The following is a 21,519-nucleotide window of genomic DNA, read 5'->3' on the forward strand; positions in this document are numbered from 1 at the left end:
ATGACACACAGGTCGGCAGTGTGCACTGCACCCAGGAGAGGGCTCACTCCCCTTCTCAGACACACACAGCAGGGAATTCTGCCTCCAGCCATCAGGAGGCAGCAGGGGACACACACACACACACACACACACACACACACATTCACAGTGGGGAGTTCTGATCCCAGCCACCAGGACACACACACACAGACAGCAGCTCTGAGCCCAGCCACTGGGGGGCAGCAGGATGGACACACACACACACACACACATAGTGGGGAGTTCTGATCCCAGCCACCAGGACACACCCACGCACCCACCCACGGCAGTGATAAACCCAGCCACCAGGGAGCAGCGAGACACACCTACCCACCCACGCATATACAGAGCAGTTCTGAGCCCAGCAACTAGGGGGCAGGACACACACACACACACACACAGACACAGAGTGGGGAGTTCTGATCCCAGCCACCAGGACACACCCACGCACCCACCCACGGCAGTGATAAACCCAGCCACCAGGGAGCAGCGAGACACACCCACCCACCCACGCACATACAGAGCAGTTCTGAGCCCAGCCACTAGGGGGCAGCGCCACCCACACTCTCACCCCCCCATCCCCACAGCAGCCCCCGCCCGCGCTCACCAGCTGGCAGAACTCCATGATGAGCAGGAAGGGGATGGTCTCCGTGCACAGCCCCAGGCACTGCAGGATGTTGGGGTGCTGAAGGCTTCTTCAAAGGGCGGTGGCAGAGAGAGAGAGAAAGCACTGCCATTCCTCATGGCAACAGCAGCACCAGGACGCCTGGGTTCTATCCCGGCATTCTATCCGGTGGATAGAGTGGGGAGGGGGCTGGGAGCCAGGACTCCTGGGTTCTCTCGACAACTGTGAAAATGACTCAGTCTGGGCAAGCCCCTCCCCTGTGTGCCTCGATTTCCCCCTCCACAAAATTTGGGGAGAGGCTCCTGCTCTTTCCAGAGGGGGCAGGAAGTTTTCTGAAGGGCTGGAGGATGCTGTGGGATCCTCAGCGGAGAGAAGCGGGGGACAATCCCAGTGACTAGATCTCCAAATCCCCGTCCGGTCTCAGTCCCTTCCCAGATCCTCCCGTACTGACAGGCTGGGGAAGGAGGGGTCGGGCGGGGGGGGCGTGATTTTTAGCTTGACCCTGTGGCTTTAAACATAGGTCTGGCAAGCCTCACCCACAATCTCAGTAAGTCTGGGTGGAAGCAGGACCATCCTGGGCTGCTTTCATGCCACTGCATGACACAGGTTTCCTCCTCTTATCTTTGTGCTCTAAGGATGCTGAGGGTTGGGGTGGAGGGTGGAGCGTGAGGGTTGGGTATACGGGGACCCCTCACCCAGTGCTGAGATGTAACTGCCTCTGGGGTCAGCTGAGGGGGCTGGGTGAGGGATAGCTCAGTGGCTTGAGCATTGGCCTGCTAACCCAGGGTTGTGAGTTCAATACTTGAGGGGGCTGTTTAGGGAACTGGGGAAAAAATCTGTCTGGGGATTGGCCCTGCTTTGAGCAGCGGGTTGGACTTAGATGATCTCCTGAGGTCCCTTCCAACCCTGATATTTTATGACCCCCTCGCCTGGTGCTCAGATGCAGCCACTTCTGGGGTGCCCCCTCCCCTAATTACCGATAGGGCTGAGCCTCTGACAGGAACTTCCTCTGCTCCAGGGGTCCAGCGCTGACTCGAAGCTCCTTCACCACAACCTGGGCTGGGGTGAAGTCTGAGAATATCTCCCCCAGGATCACCTAGGAGACAGAGCTGATGGTCATACCGTAGGGTCTGTGCCCCAATGGGGCTCCTACCCCCCCAGAGCCTCCCAGTCCTGGGGTAGGAGCTGGTGCCCCCTAGAGGGGAAAGGCCCAATGCCTGCCATGGGGCCAGATGGGAGCTGGTGCCCCCTAGACGTGACACCTGTAGAGGCCGGGGTGGCAGGTAGTGAAGTGGCAGGAGAGACATACTCACCTTCCCAAACCAGCCGTTCCCGATTTCCTGCAGGTAGCTGAGGTGCTGCCGGCTCAATCCCAGATGCTTCACTAGGTCTGGAAGGGGACACAGGAGGGTGAGGAGGGGGCTGAACCCTGCCAGCCCCTCCAACGCAGAGAAGGGAGCTCCCATGATGGCCCCCTACCCACTTTCATCAGATCCCTCCTCCCAGCAGGAAAGGGGTTTGGACCAGGAGGTCGTGATCCTCCTTCAGGGCCCCCCCAGGAGGCTGGGCCATCAGCTCATCGAACACAGCTTCCAGAATCACTGGTTAATCTAGAACCATGTTCCCAGAGTCACTGCATCCCCATTGGGTCATCTAGAATATGGCTTCTAACGGAGCAGATGCCTCGATTGCTGATCTAGAACTTGCCTTCCAGAGTTGCTTCTATGCACGTGCGTGTCTAGAACCTCACTGGTGTAGAATCGGATTGCCAGTCATTGCATCTCAGATCATTTTTTTCTAACAAAACCCTAGTGTCATAGACTAATCTAGAACACTGTGTCCAGAGCTGCTTTGTCCACACTAGTTAGTCTAGAATATCACTTTTCTATAAATAGATTTCCAACATCTCTGCATCCAAGGTAATTAACCTAGAACATTGCTAGTCTAGACCCTCTTTCCTAGTGTCATTACTTCCACATTTGGTAAGTCTAAAGCTGCTTTATAGTGCCACTGCTGCCTCAGTGGTTGGTCTAGAACCCGTTTTCTTGATTTGCTGCATCTACAGTGGCTACTCTAGAACCCAACCTCCAGTCATTGAATCTTCATTGGCTAGTGTAGAATGTGGTTACCAGAATTTCTGCATCCGCACTAGGTAATCTAGAACATGGTTCTGTGGTCTTTTGCCCTATCTGCTGATCATGAATGTCATAGAATCATAGAATATCAGGGTTGGAAAAGACCTCAGGACGTCATCTAGTCCAACCCTCTACTCAGTGCCAGACCAATCCCCAACTAAATCATCCCAGCCAGGGCTTTGTCAAGCCTGACCTTAAAAACCTCTGAAGGAGATTCCACTACTTCCCTAGGGAACCCATTCCAGTGCTTCACCACCCTCCTGGTGAAAAAGTTTTTCCTAATATCCAACCTAAAACTCCCCCACTGCAACTTGAGACCATTACTCCTTGTTCTGTCATCTGCTACCACTGAGAACAGTCTAGATCCATCCTCTTTGGAACTTCCTTTCAGATAGTTAAAGCAGCGATCAAATCCCCTCTCTCTTTTCTCTTCTGCAGACTAAACAATCCCAGTTCCCTCAGCCTCTCCTCATAAGTCATGTGCTCCAGCCCTCTAATCATTTTTGTTGCCCTCCGCTGGACTCTTTCCAATTTTTCCACATTCTTCTTGTAGTGTGGGGCCCAAAACTGGACACAGTATCCAGATGAGGCCTCACTAATGCCAAATAGAGGGGAATGATCACGTCCCTCGATCTGTTGGCAATGCCCCTACTTATACAGCCCCAAATGCCATTAGGCTTCTTGGCAACAAGGGCACACTGTTGACTCATAGCCAGCTTCTTGTCCACGGTAACCCCTATGTCCTTTTCTGCAGAACTGCCGCCTAGCCACTCAGTCCCTAGTCTGTAACAGTGAATGGGATTCTTCCGTCCTAAGTGCAGGACTCTGCACTTGTCCTTGTTGAACCTTATCAGATTTCTTTTGGCCCAAACCTCTAATTTGCCTAGGTCCCTCTGTTTCCTATCCCTACCCTCCAGCATATCTACCACTCCTCCAAGTTTAGTGTCATCTGCAAACTTGCTGAGGGTGCAATTCACGCCATCCTCCAGATCATTAATGAAGATCTTGAACAAAACCGGCCCCAGGACCGACCCTTGGGGCACTCCGCTCGATACTGGCTGCCAACTAGACATGGAGCCGCTGATCACTACCCGTTGAGCCCGACGATCTAGCCAGCTTTTTATCCACCTTATAGTCCATTCATCCAGCCCAAACTTCTTTACCTTGCCGGCATGTGGTATCTAATGTCATTGTGTCTCAGGCCATGTCTACATCTAAAATTTTGCAGCGCTGGTTGTTACAGCTGTATTAGTACAGCTGTATAGGGCCAGCGCTGCAGAGTGGCCACACTTACAGCAACCAGCGCTGCAAGTGGTGTTAGATGTGGCCACACTGCAGCGCTGTTGGGCGGCTTCAAGGGGGGTTCCGGGACGAGAGAGCAAACCGGGAAAGGAAACCAGCTTCGCCGCGGTTTGCTCTCTCGGTCCCGGAGCCAGCCAGCAAACCGCAGGGAAGGAGACCTGCTTGCTCGGGGTTCCGGGACCGAGAGAGCAAACCGGGAACGCCGCGGTTTGCTCTCTCGGTCCCGGAGCCAGCCAGCAAACCGCAGGGAAGGAGACCTGCTTGCTCGGGGTTCCGGGACCGAGAGAGCAAACCGGGAACGCCGCGGTTTGCTCTCTCGGTCCCGGAGCCAGCCAGCAAACCGCAGGGAAGGAGACCTGCTTGCTCGGGGTTCCGGGACCGAGAGAGCAAACCGGGAACGCCGCGGTTTGCTCTCTCGGTCCCGGAGCCAGCCAGCAAACCGCAGGGAAGGAGACCTGCTTGCTCGGGGTTCCGGGACCGAGAGAGCAAACCGGGAACGCCGCGGTTTGCTCTCTCGGTCCCGGAGCCAGCCAGCAAACCGCAGGGAAGGAGACCTGCTTGCTCGGGGTTCCGGGACCGAGAGAGCAAACCGCGGCGTTCCCGGTTTGCTCTCTCGGTCCCGGAACCCCGAGCAAGCAGGTCTCCTTCCCTGCGGTTTGCTGGGTGGCTCCGGGACCGAGAGAGCAAACCGGGAAAGGAAACCAGCTTCGCCGCGGTTTGCTCTCTCGGTCCCGGAACCCCGAGCAAGCAGGTCTCCTTCCCTGCGGTTTGCTGGCTGGTTCCGGGACCGAGAGAGCAAACCGCGGCGAAGCTGGTCTCCTTTCCCGGTTTGCTCTCTCGGTCCCGGAACCCCGAGCAAGCAGGTCTCCTTCCCTGCGGTTTGCTGGGTGGCTCCGGGACCGAGAGAGCAAACCGGGAAAGGAAACCAGCTTGATTACCAGAGGCTTCCTCCTTCCACGGAGGTCAAGAAAAGCGCTGGTAACTGTCTACATTGGATTACCAGCGCTGGATCACCAGCGCTGGATCCTCTACACCCGAGACAAAACGGGAGTACGGCCAGCGCTGCAAACAGGGAGTTGCAGCGCTGGTGGTGCCCTGCAGATGTGTACACCTTCAAAGTTGCAGCGCTGTAACTCCCTCACCAGCGCTGCAACTTTCTGATGTAGACAAGCCCTCAGATGCTAGTTCAAGGCTGCAGCCATTTCAGCCCCTTTGTCTGGTCTAGTTTTGACCTAATAAATCATCAGTGTCTGATCTAGATCCTGATTTCTAGAGTAATTTTAGCCACAGTGGTGGGTCTACAAATAATCTCTCAGCTCTCACTGGTTATCTTGGAATAGGGACGGCCAACCTGAGCTTGAGAAGGAGCCAAAATTTACCAATGTACATTGCCAAAGACCCCCAGTAATACGTCAGCAGCCCCCCCATCAGCTCCATCCACTCCAACCTGCGGTTCCTCCTGCCCCCTGGCAGCCCCACCAAATCAGTGTCTCCCGCTCCCTCCCCACTCCTCCTGCCCACTGCGATCAGCTGTTACCCGGTGCGCAGGAGGCTCTGGTGGGGATGGGGGGCCGAGTGAGGTCATGGAAGGCTCAGGGGAGGGGCAGGAAGGGGTGGACTGGGGGCAGGGCCTGGGGCAGAGCAAGGGATTGAGCACTGAGCACTCCCTGTCACACTGGAAAGTTCGCATCTATAGCTCCAGCCCCGGAGTCGGTGCCTATGCAAGGAGCCGCATATTAACTTATGAAGAGTCACATTCGGCTCCGAAGCCACACGTTGGCCACCCCTGGCTTAGAACCTTATTTTCAGAGCCAGTCCATCCCCACTGGCTAGCCTGGAAACAGAGTCAGTCCATCTCCACTGAGCAGAATCACCTCTTCATGTTGACTAGCCTAGAACCAGAGCTTTCTCATCCCCGTCAACTACATAAAACAAAAGTCACCACATCCCAATTGAGCAGTCTAGAACCAGTGCCTCCCCATGGACTAGCTTAGAACCAGTACCACCAATCTCACTGACTAGCCTATAATCAGAGCCTCCCTGCCTCCATAATCTAGAACCAGAACTTCCCCATGTGCATTGACTAACCAAGAACCAGAGCCACCCAGTTTCCATTGACTAGCCTAGAACCAATCTAACACAGCCCATTCCCACTGGACAACCTAGAATCTGGTTTTCCAATCCATCCCATCCCCACAGTCCAGGAATGTGTCACACCCAGTTGGAAGACAAGCATGTCCCCTACCTGTCTTGGGCATCTGCTGGTTGGGAGCCGGGAGCGAGACCTCAGAGAGCGGCAGGATGTAGACGTCTGGGATGGACTGGGATGATGAGGTCTCCTCAGCGGGTGGCGTGTATTCCCCCGAATACTCCTCCCCATCTGGGTTCTCGAACTCCTGCAGGGCGCAGACAGACAGGGATGCATGAGGACCTGGGATATCCATTCTAGAGTCTATGTCTCTCTAGGCACATGGCCTGGGTACCACAAATCCCAGGGGTGGAAGGCAAGTGGTCCTGGGATCAGAACCGGGATGTTCTAGGTGTAAGGTTTTCCCTTAAAGGACCAGTGCATCCTCTGACACCCAGCCATGCTCCTCCCCAGCCCCAGCCATCTCTCACCTTGAAGCCAACATCACCCCGTTTGCAGCACAGGCAGGTGAGGAGGAGGAAGACGAAGGCCAGGAGACCCGAACAGGAGATCAAGACCACAGCATAAGGAGGAGCAAGAGGGAACCGACCTTGGGACAGACCATCTAGGGGAGAGAGAAATGAGAGTAAGAACCTGCCCGGCACTGAGATGCAGCCCCTCTGGAGTGGGGCACGGGGGTTGGTTATACAGGGATCCCTTGTGTGGTGCTGACATGACTGTCTTGATTGAGCTCTGTGAGGAAAACCCCAATGGAACAGAAACCAGTTCCAGGCATTACAGGGCAAATAACTCCCAGCCCCAATTGAAACGGTAATTCGTGGCAAATGCACGATTTGGGGATGGGGCGAGGGATGGATGGATGGGTATCGAGCGAGGACATACAGACTCCTCCGCATTCACCCATCAGGAACTGGGCCAAGACCCCTCCCCAAATCACCGAGTAGGAATTGGGCCTTGACCCCCAACTGCCCCACTGGTAACCAGGCCGAGACACTGCCTGCAACTCACCCACCAGGCATCAGGCCGGCAGCTCTTGCACCCCAAATTACCTCTCCCGAAACTTGGTCCAGAACTGCCCCCAAACACCTGCTCCAGGGACTGGACCCAGGCCTTCCCCTCAACCAACTTGCTGGGAACCGGGCCCAAGTCTCACAGACTCTTCATGCCAGGGCTCTACAGATCAGCGGCCCAACAGGCCCAGCCACCATAAACATGGACCTCTCCCCAGCGCCCCAACTCCTAACACCCCATCTCCTACCCTCCTGCAGCCACACAAACACGTAACTAGCCAGGGACTGACTAGTCTGCTGTGTGGAGGGGACGGGCTCAGCCACCTAAGGAGAGAAACTTACAAATCAGCTGCGGGGGAGGAAAACCCCCATCTGACCCAGCCCCCCAAACGACACTGGAAGCGACGTGGTCAGTTTCAGCAGAGGGAAAGGGTGCGCCAACAGGAGGTGCCCTGTGGAGGGGTGGAAAGCAGGTGGAATAGAGCTAAGGAAGGAGAAGTGGGACACGGCAGGGAGGGACCGAAGGGATGAAGGAGGAAGGGGACGGCGGAGGGAGAGAGCAAAGGAAGGGATGAAAGAGGAAGGGGATGGTGGAGGGATGAAGGAGACGGCAGATGGAGGAGGAAGGGGACAGTGGAGGGATGGAGTGCAGGAAGGGGACGGCGGAGAGAGGGAGCGCAGGAAGGGATTGAGGAGGAGGGGGACGGCGGAGGCATGGAGCGAAGGGAGGGATGGAGGAGGAAGGGGACAGAGGATGGAGGGAGTGAAGGAAGGGATGGAGGAGGAAGGGGTTGCAGATGGAGGGAGCGAAGGAAGAGATGAAGGAGGAATGAAAAGCAGGTTAGAGCAAAGGAAGGGATTGAGGAGGTACAGTAAGCCGGTTACAGTGACGGATGGGATGAAGGAAGCGATGGAGAGGTGGAGGGATCGGAGGCGGGGGGCGATCTGCCAGGAAACCTGTCCCCTCCACGTGCCCAGACTCCAGGGAGGCCGTCCAGGCTCGGCTGCTCACCGTTCTCCAGCGGCGCGGCTAATGCTCTGTCCGGGTTGAAATACGACATGGAGGCGGCCAGCAGGATGACGTGCCCCTGCCTTAGCATTGTTGGAGCTCAGCGGGCATCGATCGGCGGGGAGACAGCCTAGGTCCAGGGGGGGAAGAGGGGAGACCCGAGGGAGGGAAGCCAGGCGCAGGCCACGCCGCCTGAAACGGGGCAGGTGTGTGGGACAGGGGGGAGCACCCAGAGGCTTTCACGCATCCGAAGGGGTGAGGGGGACCCGGGCCGGAGGGCACCCCGGCTTCACATCGCCGGGAAGATGGGCCGGCCTGGCCTCAGCTGCTACCTGCTTTTCATCCCGAAGCATCTTCCTTCCTTCCTCCGCCTCAGAGCTCCAAGGGGAAGGAGGGAAGGGGCCAATCCGCCCAGCGGAGGGCTGGCAGGGGCCAAGCAATAGAAAGGATCAGACGTGGGTTATGCCCATGCCAACAATAGACGGGGGGAGGAGGAGAACTGGGGAGGGTGGGATGCAGGGTGAAAAGGAAAACTGGGGGGTGGGGAGATCCGGGCAGACGTCTGGGTTTTTCACCCGCTTTGCTGGGGTGGGGGGGGCGGGGAAGTGGAAGGGGGGAAGGGGAGAAGAAAAGGAGGATCAAACCCAATGGGAGGCTGGTTGATTTCGGCATCCGCCTGGCTGGGGAGCTGGGCTGCTGGAATTGATGGAGACAAGACCCACCCCCTCGGACAGACACCCCCCCGCCCCACTGCTGGGCTCGCCGATTGGGCTGGGGAGCTGTCTGTCAGGGCCAGAAGCCCAAAGAAAGGAGAGAGGAAGGGAGAGGGGGAGGGCGGAGAGATGCAGGAGATGGAGGGGGGGAGCGTCTCCATGGTTACCTTCTCCCTGGTACCAGCCTCAGCAGCAGTAGGGCACTGTGGGAGAGGGATAGGGAGGGAGGGTGTGTGTGCAGGGGGGTATTGTGGGGACAGGGTGGAGTTTGGGGGTGCAGGGTGTGGGGGGAGCTGCCAGGGGATTCCCCAAGCCAAGGAGGGGGAAAAGAGCTGGGCAGAGGTGTCATGCGTAAACACGCAGTGTCACATGGGCCACACACACACACAGACATACACACTGACAGTCTCACATACACACATGGCTCGCACACACCCTGACAGTGTCAGATACACACACACATGCACGGCTTGCACACCCTGACAGTGTCAGATACACACACTGCTCATACACACACTGTCAAATACCCACATGGTTTGCACACACCCTGACAGTGTCAGATACACACATGGTTCGCACACACATGGTCACACAAACAGCTCATACACACACTGTCACATACCACACATGGCTCACACACAACCCTGACAGTGTTAGCTACACACACGGCTCACACACGTTCTGTCACACACACAGCTCATACACATACTGTCACATACCCACATGGCTTGCACACACCCTGACAGTGTCACACTGACACAGCTGGCACACACACAGTTCACACACACCCTTTCTCTCTCTCTCTCACACACACACACGGCCTGCACACATACTGACTGTCACACATATGTGGCTCACACAATGACAGTATCACACACACACAAAGCTTGCACATACACTATCACACATACACACATAGCTCATACACAGACAGTGTCACACACACAGCTCATACACACATTGACACTCTCACACGCAAACATGTCCATGTGATGTCTCCTACATACACAGAGCATCACACACACAGAGAATGTCACAACATACTCGCAATGGCTCTCACACAAACCCATGCTGTCCCATGTGCCTGTGAGGTCTCACACACAGTGTATATCACATACACACATCTCGCACACACAAATACAGTCATGTCAAGCGGCCCCAGGGAGGGACCAGACCTGATCGTGCGGGGTGCTGTATAGATCCACAGACTGAAATGCCAGCGTGTGCCCTAAGCAGATTACAACCTAAGTACACAATTACACACAATGCCATGTGCACAGACACACATGGTGTCACAGACATCCTCAGTTTCACACACACACAGTTTCATACACGGTATCATGTACCCAGACACACAATATCATGAAAAAAGCCACATACAGTATCGCGTACCTGGACACACACACATTGTCACACACGGACACAGTCACAAATACATACACACTCACACAAAGACACAGCCTCACACATTCAGGCACATACAGTGTCACACACAGTCACACACACAGTGTCACACATGGGGACACACACAAACGCACTGTCACACACACAGTCACAGACAGTGTCTCCCAAATCCAGACTCTCAGTTTCTCATGCACATACACTGTCACATGCAGTCATAGAATTTCACACACTGGACACTCTCTCTCTCTCTCTCTCACACACACACAGTGTCATACATAGACACACACAGGCACTGTCACACATGCCCACAGTCTCTCTCTCTCCTTCACACACAGTGTCACATGTGCACACAGTCACACAGTAACAGTGTCACACAATTTCACATACCATCTCTCTCTTTCTCTGTTACACACACACACAAAGTTTCACATACCCAGTCTCTCTCTTTCACACACACACAGTGACACACAAACATAATCAGTCACACACTCACACTGTCATAGTGTCACACACACACACACACACACACAGTTTCACATGCCCAGTCTCTCTCTTTCTCTCTCTCTTACACACACACAAAGTTTCACATACCCAGTCTCTCTCTTTCTCTCTCTGTTACACACACACACACAAAGTTTCACATACCCAGTCTCTCTCTTTCTCTCTCTGTTACACACACACACACAAAGTTTCACATACCCAGTCTCTCTCTTTCTCTCTCTGTTACACACACACACACAAAGTTTCACATACCCAGTCTCTCTTTCACACACACAGTGACACAAACATAATCAGTCACACACACTCACACTGTCATAGTGTCACACACACACACACACAGTTTCACATGCCCAGTCTCTCTCTTTCTCTCTCTCTTACACACACACAAAGTTTCACATACCCAGTCTCTCTCTTTCTCTCTCTGTTACACACACACACACAGTTTCACATACCCAGTCTCTTTCACACACACACAGTGACACAAACATAATCAGTCACACACACTCACACTGTCATAGTGTCACACACACACACACACACAGTTTCACATGCCCAGTCTCTCTCTCACACACGAGAAGTTTCACATACCCAGACACACAGTCTCTTGCTTTCTCACACACACCCAGTGTCATACCCACAACCACACACAGTGTATCAGACAAGCTAACCGAGAGGCCTCCAAATGCCCCTGAAAACAGGCACTCTCCTCAAGCAGGTTTGTTTCAGGGATGGGGGGGCCATCAGGCTCAATTCTTGGCCATTTTTATTATCAATGACCCGGGACCAAACAGAGCATCCCCCGCTGATGGGGGCTGCGGTAAATGCCGCTGAGGACAGGCCACTGAGACGGAGCAACCGGGATCACTGGGGGCAAAGTCCTCCGCCCAGGAGCAAGGACCCAAGGCCCATGCTTTTGGGCTGGGCAGGGGCTCGGTGCCAGGACACGGCGTGAGGAAAAGATGTGGGGTCGTGTTGGAGAATCGGCTGACCACACGGGCACTATGGCCCAAAGAGGTAAGGGCAGCCAGGGGATCTCCAAGAGTTTATTTCACCTCTGGGTTTGGCCTTGGTGTGACCGTGGCTGGACTCAAGAAGGACCATGCTCAATTGATAGGGGTCTACCAAATTCACAACCGAGAAAAACGTGGCATGGACCGTGAACGCTGGTCTCCCCCGTGAAATCTGTATATTGCCCTATGCTATACGGATTCCAAGGGGGAGACCAGCATTTCTCCAACTGGGGGGCCTGAGCCAAAGGAGGTCATGGGAGGTCACAAGGTTGTTGTAGGGGGGTTGCGGTATTGTCACCCTTACTTCTGCACTGTCTTCAGAGTTGGGCAGACGGACAGCGGCGGCTGTTTAGTGCAACAAAGAGACAGGGAAGGGGGGGACTTGATTTGTTTCGTGTGGGGAACAAATATTTAATCCTGGGCTCCTCCGCCTGGCAGAGGATGGCTGGAGCCTGATCCCATGGCTGGGATTGGAGCTAGACACATTCAGATGGCAAATCGGGTCCGGGTTTTGAACAGGGAGGGGAAGATACTGAGGGGCCCGGTGGATTCTCCTGCCCCAGCAGTTACTCAGCCCAGGTGGCTGGTTTGGGAGATCTGCTCTTGTAGGGCAGTGCCTGGGTGGAGTCGTACAGGAGGTCAGACGAGCAGATCGCAAGGGTCCCTGCTGGCTGTGAATCTACGAACCTAGGAATCACGACATCATCTCTCTCTCTCACATACAGCCACACACAGCCAGGCAGGGGCGGGGGGTGCAGCAGTCACCCTGGTGGGGAGCACGGGTTGTCAGGTGCAGTGGAAACCCCACCCACACAGGGAACCAGCGCCGAATTTGAGCAGAAACCTCTTGTGCAACGAACCCCCCCTATGCTGGGATCCCCCCTTACCCTACAACTCCGCCCCCCCGCTGGTATCCTGATCCCCTGACAGCGCTCCCCCTCACTGGGATCCCTCTCATCCCACAGCCCCCCATCTCCTGAGATCCACCCACACCTCCACCCCACAGCCCCCTTTGCTGGCATCCCACTCTCCCCTTCCAGCCCCCCCTCTGCTGGGATCCCCCCTCACCTCACAGCACCCCCCTGCTGGGATCCTCCCCTCCTCCCGCTGGGATTCCCCTCCACTCCACAGCCCTCCTCCTCCCACCTCACAACCCACCCTCTGCTGGGATCCCCCCCCCCCCCCCCCCCGCTGAGGTCCCACTTTGCCCCCTGGTCCCTATCACAGTCCCCCCCCTCAATGCTGTATGGGTAGCACAGAACCCGCAGCCCCACTGCTCAGCCCCTCAGGGTGCCACCCCAGGGGATCGCTGAGCTGAGACACCCCAGGGGAGCTGAGTCGGATTCGCGATGGGGAGTGGCGGAGGCGATGAGAGGAATGTGATCTCATCATTGTCACAGATAGACTCGCGCGCACACACACAGTCTAGATACCCCCACCCCCAACCACAGAGACAGAACCCCCCATCACACAGAGACACACCCACCCCCCACCACACAGACAGAACCCCCCCAACCGCAGAGACACACACATCCCCAACCAGAGACAGAACCTCCCCAACCACACAGACACCCCCAACCACAGAGAACCCCAACCACAGACACCCCCACCCCCCACCACACAGACACACCCCCACCAGAGACAGAACCCCCCCAACCACAGAGACACACATATCCCCAACCAGAGACAGAACCTCCCCAACCACACAGACACCCCCCCACCACACAGAGACAGAACCCCCCCAACCACAGAGAGAGACACATCCCCAACCAGAGACAGAACCTCCCTAACCACACAGACACACACATCCCCAACCACATAACCCCAACTAGACATACACAACCCCAACCACACAGAGACACTCTCCCAACCACACAGACACATCCCCAACCACAGTCACACCCCCCCCAACCATGCAGACACAAATACACATAACCCCAACCACAGACACATCCCCAAACACACAGAGCCAACCCCAAATACAGACACACACAACCCCAAACACACACAGACACATTCACATACACATACAATCCCAAACACACACACATCAACTCATAACCCCAAATACACAGACACACACACATACACACAACCCCATATATTCACGCACACATGCACAAACAACCCAACACACACACAAACACACGTGTATGCACGGACCTACAACCCCAAACACACACCCAGAGACACACCCAAACACACACAGATGCACCCCTGCAGACTTGAGTGCTCACAGCCAGAGATGCCCACACACACAGCCACAAACATTCCCACACACATAGGAGACACACAAACCTGCCCCCCTCACCCCAGGTGCAAAAGAAAACAGCCGCCACACACACACGTCCCCCAACACACAGACACTTCCTCACACTGACGGGGCACAAACAAATATTACCTGCTACTGCCTATCTGCATCTCACTCCACTCCTGGCTCTGGGAGGGGAGTGGGGTCTAGTGGTTAGAGCAGGGGGCTGGGGGTCAGGACTCCTGGGTTCTCTCCCTGACTCTGGGAGGGGAGTGGGGTCTAGTGGTTAAAGCGGTGGGGCTGTGGGTCAGGATTCCTGGGTTCTCTACCGGACCCTGGGAGGGGAGGGATGTTCCAGTGGTTAGAGCGGGGAGGCTGGGAATTCAGCACAGTTGGCTTCTCACACAAACACCAGGTTAGGAAAAAAACACCCAATAAATCAGCAGCTTAATTCTCCGCCATTTGCGGCGGCTGGGCACTTGCCGGCTTCCCCCGTGAAAGTGTCCAGTGAAAAGGGAGATTTACTGGCTACTGGCTCAGCCTGGGCTGCCAGTCATGGGCTGTGTCCGGGATGGGGCAGCGGGCCAAGGGGAACTGGCCAGACCTCAAAGGGCCACAGACACAGAGCCCTTCAGACTAGTCATCCCTGACTGCACTGGGGGCAGGGCTGGGTTCTGACCTCAGCCCCCTAGGATCAATCCAAAGTCACCCCTCATTGCAATGGGACCAGGGCCAGATTCTGATCTCAGCCCCCTGGATCAATCCAAAGTCACCCCTCATTGCAATGGGACCAGGGCCAGATTCTGATCTCAGCCCCCTGGATCAATCTAGAGTCACCCCTCATTGCAATGGGGGTAGGGCCAGGTTCTGATCTCAGCCCCCTGGGTCAATCCAGAGTCACCCCTCATTGCAATGGGGGCAGGGCTGGGTTCTGATCTCAGCCCCCTGGGTCAATCCAGAGTCACCCTTCATTGCAATGGGGGCAGGGCTGGGTTCTGATCTCAGCTAGACCAGTATACAATCCACGCAATCAGACTCAGGCCTAGGGTGGAGGATTCGTTAACATTATTCTCTCCACTCCGGTTCCGTTGTCCGTTTCCATTGAGAGGGTCCCTCTCTCTCCACCTTTCTGCTGCTTTTTTCATCCTGCTTTTTTTTCCTCCTAAACTTACCCTAAGACAGACACAAACCCTGCGAAAGGTTTGGCGTGAGATGGGGGAGGTGGGAGAGATCCGGTGTTTGCAACCCCTCTCTGCCTTTTATCATACCCTCAACGGCTTCCAGTGTTTTCTTTGCTAGTTGATCTCAATCCCACCCCAAGGGTGGCCATGCCAGGGTTCTCACCACACGCTGGGCACTCCCATGTGATGCCAGGCGCCCTGGCCAACCACCGGCTGCGGCTCATACCGGATGGAGCAAGTCTATGATCTACAGACCATGGTCAGTTGGCAATTAAAATAAACTAGCCCGGACGCATCCCACCCCTGGTGCTGCTCCATCGACTCCACTTCACTTCCTGCACGGATCAGACTGCCCCGCATGCGCCGAGCACCAAGGTCCTTATGCAATGCCCACCAAAATCAGCAGGGAAACGCCCATTGATGGGTCAGTTCTCCAGCTGGTGACTTCTCTGGAGCTAGGCCGATTTACGTCAGCCGGTGACCTGGTCCCAGGGATTTGCTCCCACTGAATTCAAGAGCAAAACCCCTGTGGGTTTCATGGGGAGCAGGACTAGCCACACGGGCCATACAGAGGTTTCGTTATCTAGGGAATCGTTTCCCAAACAAGGGGTCCCGACCCACCAGTGGGTCGCAGGGAGAGTCTAGATGGGTTGCCTTAGTGAAAAGTCGGGGAAGCACTGTTCCCATTGGCTAGGGAACTGGTTTGGGATAGGAGTCATGGGACCTATTCCCTGCTCTTGCCTCTGCTTCCCCTAGCACAACAGGGCAGGGATCTCAGCTGCACAGGGACTGTCTCTCGCTGTGTCTATGTAGCGCCTGGCACAATTGGCCCCTGGTCTCAGCTTGGCAGGGCCTGTCTCCCATTGGAACTGCACAGTGCCCAGCACGACAGGGCCCTGATCTCAGATGGGCAGGGACCCTCTCTTGCTGGGTCTGGGCAGCGCCCGGCATGACAGACCCCTGATCTCAGCCTGGGCAAGGACTGTCTACACCTGCATCTGTGCAGCGCCTGACGCCGCTATAACATACATAACTGTAACAAGCAGTATTACTGCAATGCCTTTTCTGTTGTATTGACTTGTACGAGATTTGCATTGCTTTCCCCTTCACCCTCAACTACCTGTCTGTCTGTCTGTCTGTGTGTCCTTTGACTGTGACTTCCCGTCTGTCCTTGACTGTCCGGAAAAGATGTAGCACCGCGCAGGCTCTGTCTCCGACACACAAATATTAGCAATAAGTTCTACGAAGCCTCGATTGAGTCCGGGGGAACGACACACTGGAGCCAGCCCCAGTGGAAACGGCACCTGGAGGCTGAAGTAAGGGGGTCAAGCAAACAGCAGAGACACCGAGACTGGAGATATTGACCTACATCAAAGGTCACTGGGCAGCAAAAGGGGACAGGTGTCAGTGGGGGGGTGAATTATCCCCCGCGTTGATGGTCACGGCCCCTGTGCCAATATAATGGTGCCCCCCCAGCAATAGCCGCTCCTCCCCGGGAGGGGAAGGGGGCTCACCCCCCACAGCAATAGCCGCTCCCCCCAGGACGGGAAGGGGGTTCACCCCCCCACAGCAATAGCCGCTCCCCCCAGGACGGGAAGGGGGTTCACTCCCCCACAGCAATAGCCGCTCCCCCCCCGGGAGGGGAAGGGGGTTCACCCCCCACAGCAATAGCCGCTCCCCCCCGGGAGGGGAAGGGGGTTCACCCCCCCCAGCAATAGCCGCTCCCCCCCGGGACGGGAGGGGGGTTCACCCCCCCCAGCAATAGCCGCCGCCCCCCCCCCCAACACTCTCCCACGCGCGTACGACGCTCTAGGAATCTCTCTCTATGACCCCCGGGAGCGTTCAGTCATTGGCCAGCGGGCTGCGCGAAGCGCCTCCCTTCCACTGGCCAGCGGGACCCGGCGGCGCCCTGCCATTGGCTGATGCGTCAGAGGGCGGAGCCTTTCCCGTGCGGTATATAAGGCAGCCCCAGGAAGCGCTGCTCTCTTCTTTTTTCTCAACCGCCGTGGCTGTAGGTGCTGGTGTGAGGTGAGGGCGGGGCCGCGCCGCGCGCGCTCGGAGGGGAGCGGGGCCGGGGTGATGGGCGAGCGCGCGGCAGCGGCAGGGCGCGCGGGGATACGGGGGGGGCCGCGCGGCTCCCCGCGGGCGCGCGCATGCGCAGAGGCGGCGGTGAGCTAGGGCCTGTGGCGCGTGCGGACCCTGGGCCTGGCGCGCGCTGTTGCTGCAAGGGGGCGGGGGGGGAGGGGGAACACGTGGCCCGGGAGATCCCCCCCCAGCCCCGTGTATTGGGGGGGTCGTCCCCCCCGCCTGCTGCAGCGGGGCCTGGCGTTGCGCAAGGGGCTCCCCCCGTCGTGCCTCAGTTTCCCCACCTGCAGAGCGCCCGGGGCGCTGCGAGGCAGAGACCAGCTGCGGCCCGCGCCAGGGCCCCCCCCGCCCCCCTTCCTGCACCCAGGGCACGCGCTAAACACCCCAATGTCCATGTCGGGTTGGTCTGCAGCCCCTCCCGCCGGACCGCCCCCCCCCCCGGGCGCTGAGCTCTGCTGGCTGCCCTGGGGCCACCGTTTTGCTGCTCGATGTCACCAGACCTGGGGCCTGTAACGAGGGGCAGGTGGCTCTGGCTCCGTGGCACCGTGCGGTGTAACTGCTGCGCGGGGACCCACCACAGGGACGGCCCCTCTGAGTGCTAGTGGGTCCTGGCTTCATAGCTTGTGTTGGCTGCTCCTGTTGCACCCACCGTGGGCTCCTGGCCTCCCCTCCCTGCAATCGCTCACCCTCATGCCCACGACTCTTTCCCTGCTCCATACCAGTGTCTGCTGGGCCAGGGGCTCCACACTGGGCTGTGGCCTGAGCACACCCCGTGCCAGGGTTGCTGAGGTCTTTGAAGGCTTCGTGGGCGCTGTTCTGTCAACGTGGCAGAGACACGTGCGTGGGTGGGTGCAGGATGCAGGCACCTTGGCCTGATGGGAGTTGATTGGAGGGGTGATCCTGAGGGTTTAGGAAAGACAGGGAGCACTTGTCTGACCCTAGTTCACAGCCCAGGGCCCCCCCCCAGGATAAGCTGTGCCCTGGGTTTGTGGGGTGGCTGCTGGAGGATCAAGGCCCCATGTGCTTTGGTTGGGGGCTGGTGAGGATGGAGCAGAATTGTCCTGTCTCTTCCTAGCTCATTTCCCTCTGCCTCTCCCCCCAGGGCCAGAGCCCACAGCCTCAGCCAGGATGCCCGTTGCCAGGAGCTGGGTGTGCCGGAAGACCTATGTCACCCCTCGGCGCCCCTTCGAGAAATCCCGCCTCGACCAGGAGCTGAAACTCATTGGTGAGTTTGGGGGCAGGGTGGGGGCTCAGGCAGGTGCCTGCCTGGTGCTCAGCAGGGGGTGGGGCAAAGGCAATCTCCCCTGACAGGGATGGCCCTGGGGCAGTATTAGGGGGTGCTGGGCTGTGGAGGGGGGGGAGGGGGGCTCAGCAGGGGGCACTCTCCCTGGCAGTCAGGGCTGGCACTGTGAGGCGCTGTGCACCATATGCAGCTTGCTTTGTTAGACACAGCATTAATGGCCCAATTATTATTTCCTGATCTTTAGGCAATTTAACTCCATTAGTCCAGGCAGTGTTAAACCTGCTGCCTCTAGTCAGTGGGATACAGTCCTGAACCGTGTCCTGGCGCTGGGCGGGGAGTCCTGTATAACCAGCTCCCACGCCCCACCCCAGAGGGGCCACATCTCAGTGCCCAGTGAGGGGCCCTTGTATAACCAGCTCCCACGCCCCACCCCAGAGGGGCCACATCTCAGTGCCCAGTGAGGGGTCCCCGTATAACCAGCCCCCACGCCCCACCCCAGAGGTTCTGCATCTCAGTGCCCAGTGAGGGGTCCCCGTATAACCAGCCCCCGTGCCCCACCCCAGAGGTGGCTGCCTGTGGTCCCTGTTGGTAACAGCCCTGCTCCTCCCCAGGCGAGTACGGGTTGCGGAACAAGCGGGAGGTTTGGCGGGTGAAGTTCACCCTGGCCAAGATCCGCAAGGCGGCCCGTGAGCTGCTCACGCTGGACGAGAAGGACCCCAAACGCCTCTTTGAAGGTAGGGGGGCAGGATGTGTGTGTGTGGGGGGGTGCTGGGAGCTGGTCCCAGCAGCTGTCTGAAGTTGGTGGGAGGGGAAGAGGCAGGGTCCCTGGATCTAACCCCCTGTCTCACCGACACCCCCGCAGGCAATGCCCTGCTGCGACGGCTGGTGCGCATCGGGGTGCTGGACGAGGGCAAGATGAAGCTGGATTATATCCTGGGCCTCAAGATTGAGGATTTCCTGGAGCGGCGCCTCCAGACCCAGGTCTTCAAGCTGGGCCTGGCCAAGTCCATCCACCACGCCCGGGTGCTGATCCGCCAGAGGCACATCCGGTAGGGCACGTGCTGCTGTGGGTGGGGGGGGACAGGACTCCTGGGTGTTCTCCCTGGCTGAGGGAGGGGAGGGTCTAGTGCGTTACACAAGGTGGGACCGGGTGCTGAGTTCGTGAGGAGGAGCTGTGTGGCAGGCAGGTCAGTGGCCTCGTTCTCGGTGACTGTCCTGCCTCTTCGGCAGGGTCAAAGCTGATCCCAAGGACGTGGGGAGTTTGGCCGTTGCTCCTCCCCTCCCCGTGCCTAAAGCTTTGCTCTTGCTGTGTTGTGTAGCCCTCCTGGATGAGCCTGTGAGGTGTGTGGAGCCTCCTGCCCAGTGAGGCAGGCTCTGGCCTGGGGAGCCCCCCTGGTCGGTCCAACCCTGCGCTCCGGCTAGCGGGCAGTAGGGCTGCCCATGTCGGCAAGGGTCACTGCGGCAGAGCCGTACACCTTGCGAAGGGCCAGGCCGTTCCACCAGCCCCGTGTTCGGGGCTGCTGCACAGGTAACAAGCTGCCGGCTGCTCCCTGCAAATGGGGATTGGATCCCAGGGCAACCTGGTAATGGAGCTTGGTTCAGTGGGACCTGCTTCTGATCTTGGCTTCCCTGGTGTCAATCTGGAGTCACTCCTCTTTTGCAATGGGGGCAGGGCTGGGTTTTGATCTCAGCTCCCTAGCATCAATCCAGAGGTCACCCCTTTTCTTTGGATGACTCTGGATTCAAATCTGGTACCAGCAGGAGCTGGCTGGGGGTGTGGGGAAGAGATGGGATGGGACTGTGGTATCCAGGAGCAGCTGATGTGTAGCTGGCTCTGGGGAGTGTCTGGGAGGAGCTACAAGATGGCAAAGGGGTGGGGCATCTGCCCCAGGGGTTAATGTTAAATTCTGATTGGGGTCCTGTTGCCCCAGAGCACTGTGGGTAGGTGGCTTCCTGTACCTGCCCTCACCCTTTTCCCCTTCCCCAGGGTGCGGAAGCAGGTCGTGAACATCCCGTCCTTCATCGTGCGCCTGGACTCACAGAAGCACATTGACTTCTCGCTGCGCTCACCTTATGGGGGTGGCCGGCCCGGCCGTGTCAAGAGGAAGAATGCTAAGAAGGGTCAGGGCGGCGCTGGCGGGGCGGATGAGGAAGAAGAGGATTAAAGGCCTGGCAGCTGCTCCTGCTGGGCAGCCTGCACTGCTGTATCAATAAACCAGTTTGGAGTGGGGCTGAACTGGGTGGATTGGTCTGTTAGTGGGGTCCTGCCATTGGGGTGTCAGGGCTGCTGTACCCTAGCCTGACAGCAAATGCTCTGAGTCTTGTGCCTCACCAGAGGGGGGTGCTCTGTGAGCGGGAGGCAGCGTCTGCTGGGCCTTGCACCCTGCAGCAGGTAGTTCCCCAGCTCCCTGTCTGGAAATGAGCCCTGTCCTGCCTGCTGTTTGTCCTTCCCCCACTGGCCTGCAGGCAGCACTGGCCCTTGGAAATAAAACCACTGCAGACCTGCTGCCTGTTTCCATGCTGGGGATGGAGGGCTGGAGGATTAATCCTGGTTGGGCTGGCTGATGCTCATGGTGGGGGTGGGGGGTGGAGGTGACTCCCAGGGAGGGGTAGGAAGGGAAAATAGTTGGGAGTTGTCACAGGGCCCATGGGGCCCAGCTCAGTCCTTCCCATCCTCCCCCTGCTGGGGTAATTTGAACAGTGGGAGCTCTAGAAAACTCCCCCCCCAGCTCAACAGACATGTGGCTGCTGGGTGAGGAGTTTGGCTTGTTTGCCATGGGCTGGAATTGGGCCAAGGGGGCCGGGTTCTCCCCTTGCTGGCTGTGCCTCGGCTGGTTCTAGGATGCCTGGGTTCTGGGGTTACAGAGGGATATTTGGGTGGGA

At 57.5% G+C, this 21,519-nt stretch overlaps 2 protein-coding genes across 3 annotated transcripts in view; one reads left to right on the forward strand and one right to left on the reverse strand.

The window, feature by feature from the left end:
* The window catches only part of LMTK3 (lemur tyrosine kinase 3), a 28,018-nt gene extending 19,083 nt beyond the window's left edge, over positions 1-8,935 (reverse strand). The window contains exons 1-6 of the mRNA XM_030544755.1: positions 8,252-8,935; positions 6,700-6,833; positions 6,326-6,476; positions 1,957-2,033; positions 1,621-1,739; positions 626-713 (exon numbers count right to left, since the gene is read on the reverse strand). Coding sequence (XP_030400615.1) covers positions 626-713; positions 1,621-1,739; positions 1,957-2,033; positions 6,326-6,476; positions 6,700-6,833; positions 8,252-8,339 — 657 coding nt within the window. The 5' untranslated portion in view covers positions 8,340-8,935. The remainder of the gene's footprint in view (positions 1-625; positions 714-1,620; positions 1,740-1,956; positions 2,034-6,325; positions 6,477-6,699; positions 6,834-8,251) is intronic.
* Positions 8,936-17,250: 8,315 nt separating this feature from the next.
* On the forward strand, positions 17,251-21,142 carry RPS9 (ribosomal protein S9). 2 transcript variants are annotated; one of them, XM_030544977.1, is made up of 5 exons: positions 17,251-17,336; positions 18,496-18,618; positions 19,248-19,370; positions 19,499-19,685; positions 20,624-21,142. In XM_030544977.1, exons 2-5 carry the CDS (start codon positions 18,522-18,524, stop codon positions 20,799-20,801), a joined length of 585 nt encoding a protein of 194 aa, XP_030400837.1. In that variant the 5' UTR covers positions 17,251-17,336; positions 18,496-18,521; the 3' UTR covers positions 20,802-21,142. The 2 variants fall into 2 exon arrangements, with proteins under 2 accessions (XP_030400837.1, XP_030400838.1); XM_030544978.1 differs by lacking the exon at positions 19,248-19,370.
* Positions 21,143-21,519: the final 377 nt, after the last annotated feature.

Source organism: Gopherus evgoodei, unplaced genomic scaffold, assembly GCF_007399415.2.
Source record: "Gopherus evgoodei ecotype Sinaloan lineage unplaced genomic scaffold, rGopEvg1_v1.p scaffold_35_arrow_ctg1, whole genome shotgun sequence".
Lineage (NCBI taxonomy): Eukaryota > Metazoa > Chordata > Testudines > Testudinidae > Gopherus > Gopherus evgoodei.

Bases quoted from the DNA above. Each gene is read 5' to 3' on its own strand.
- RPS9 (XM_030544977.1), top strand. From the start codon at position 18,522: ATGCCCGTTGCCAGGAGCTGGGTGTGCCGGAAGACCTATGTCACCCCT. The intron at 19,371-19,498 runs GTAGGGGGGCAG...ACACCCCCGCAG, and splicing joins CCCCAAACGCCTCTTTGAAG to GCAATGCCCTGCTGCGACGG. The intron at 19,686-20,623 runs GTAGGGCACGTG...CCCCTTCCCCAG, and splicing joins ATCCGCCAGAGGCACATCCG to GGTGCGGAAGCAGGTCGTGA.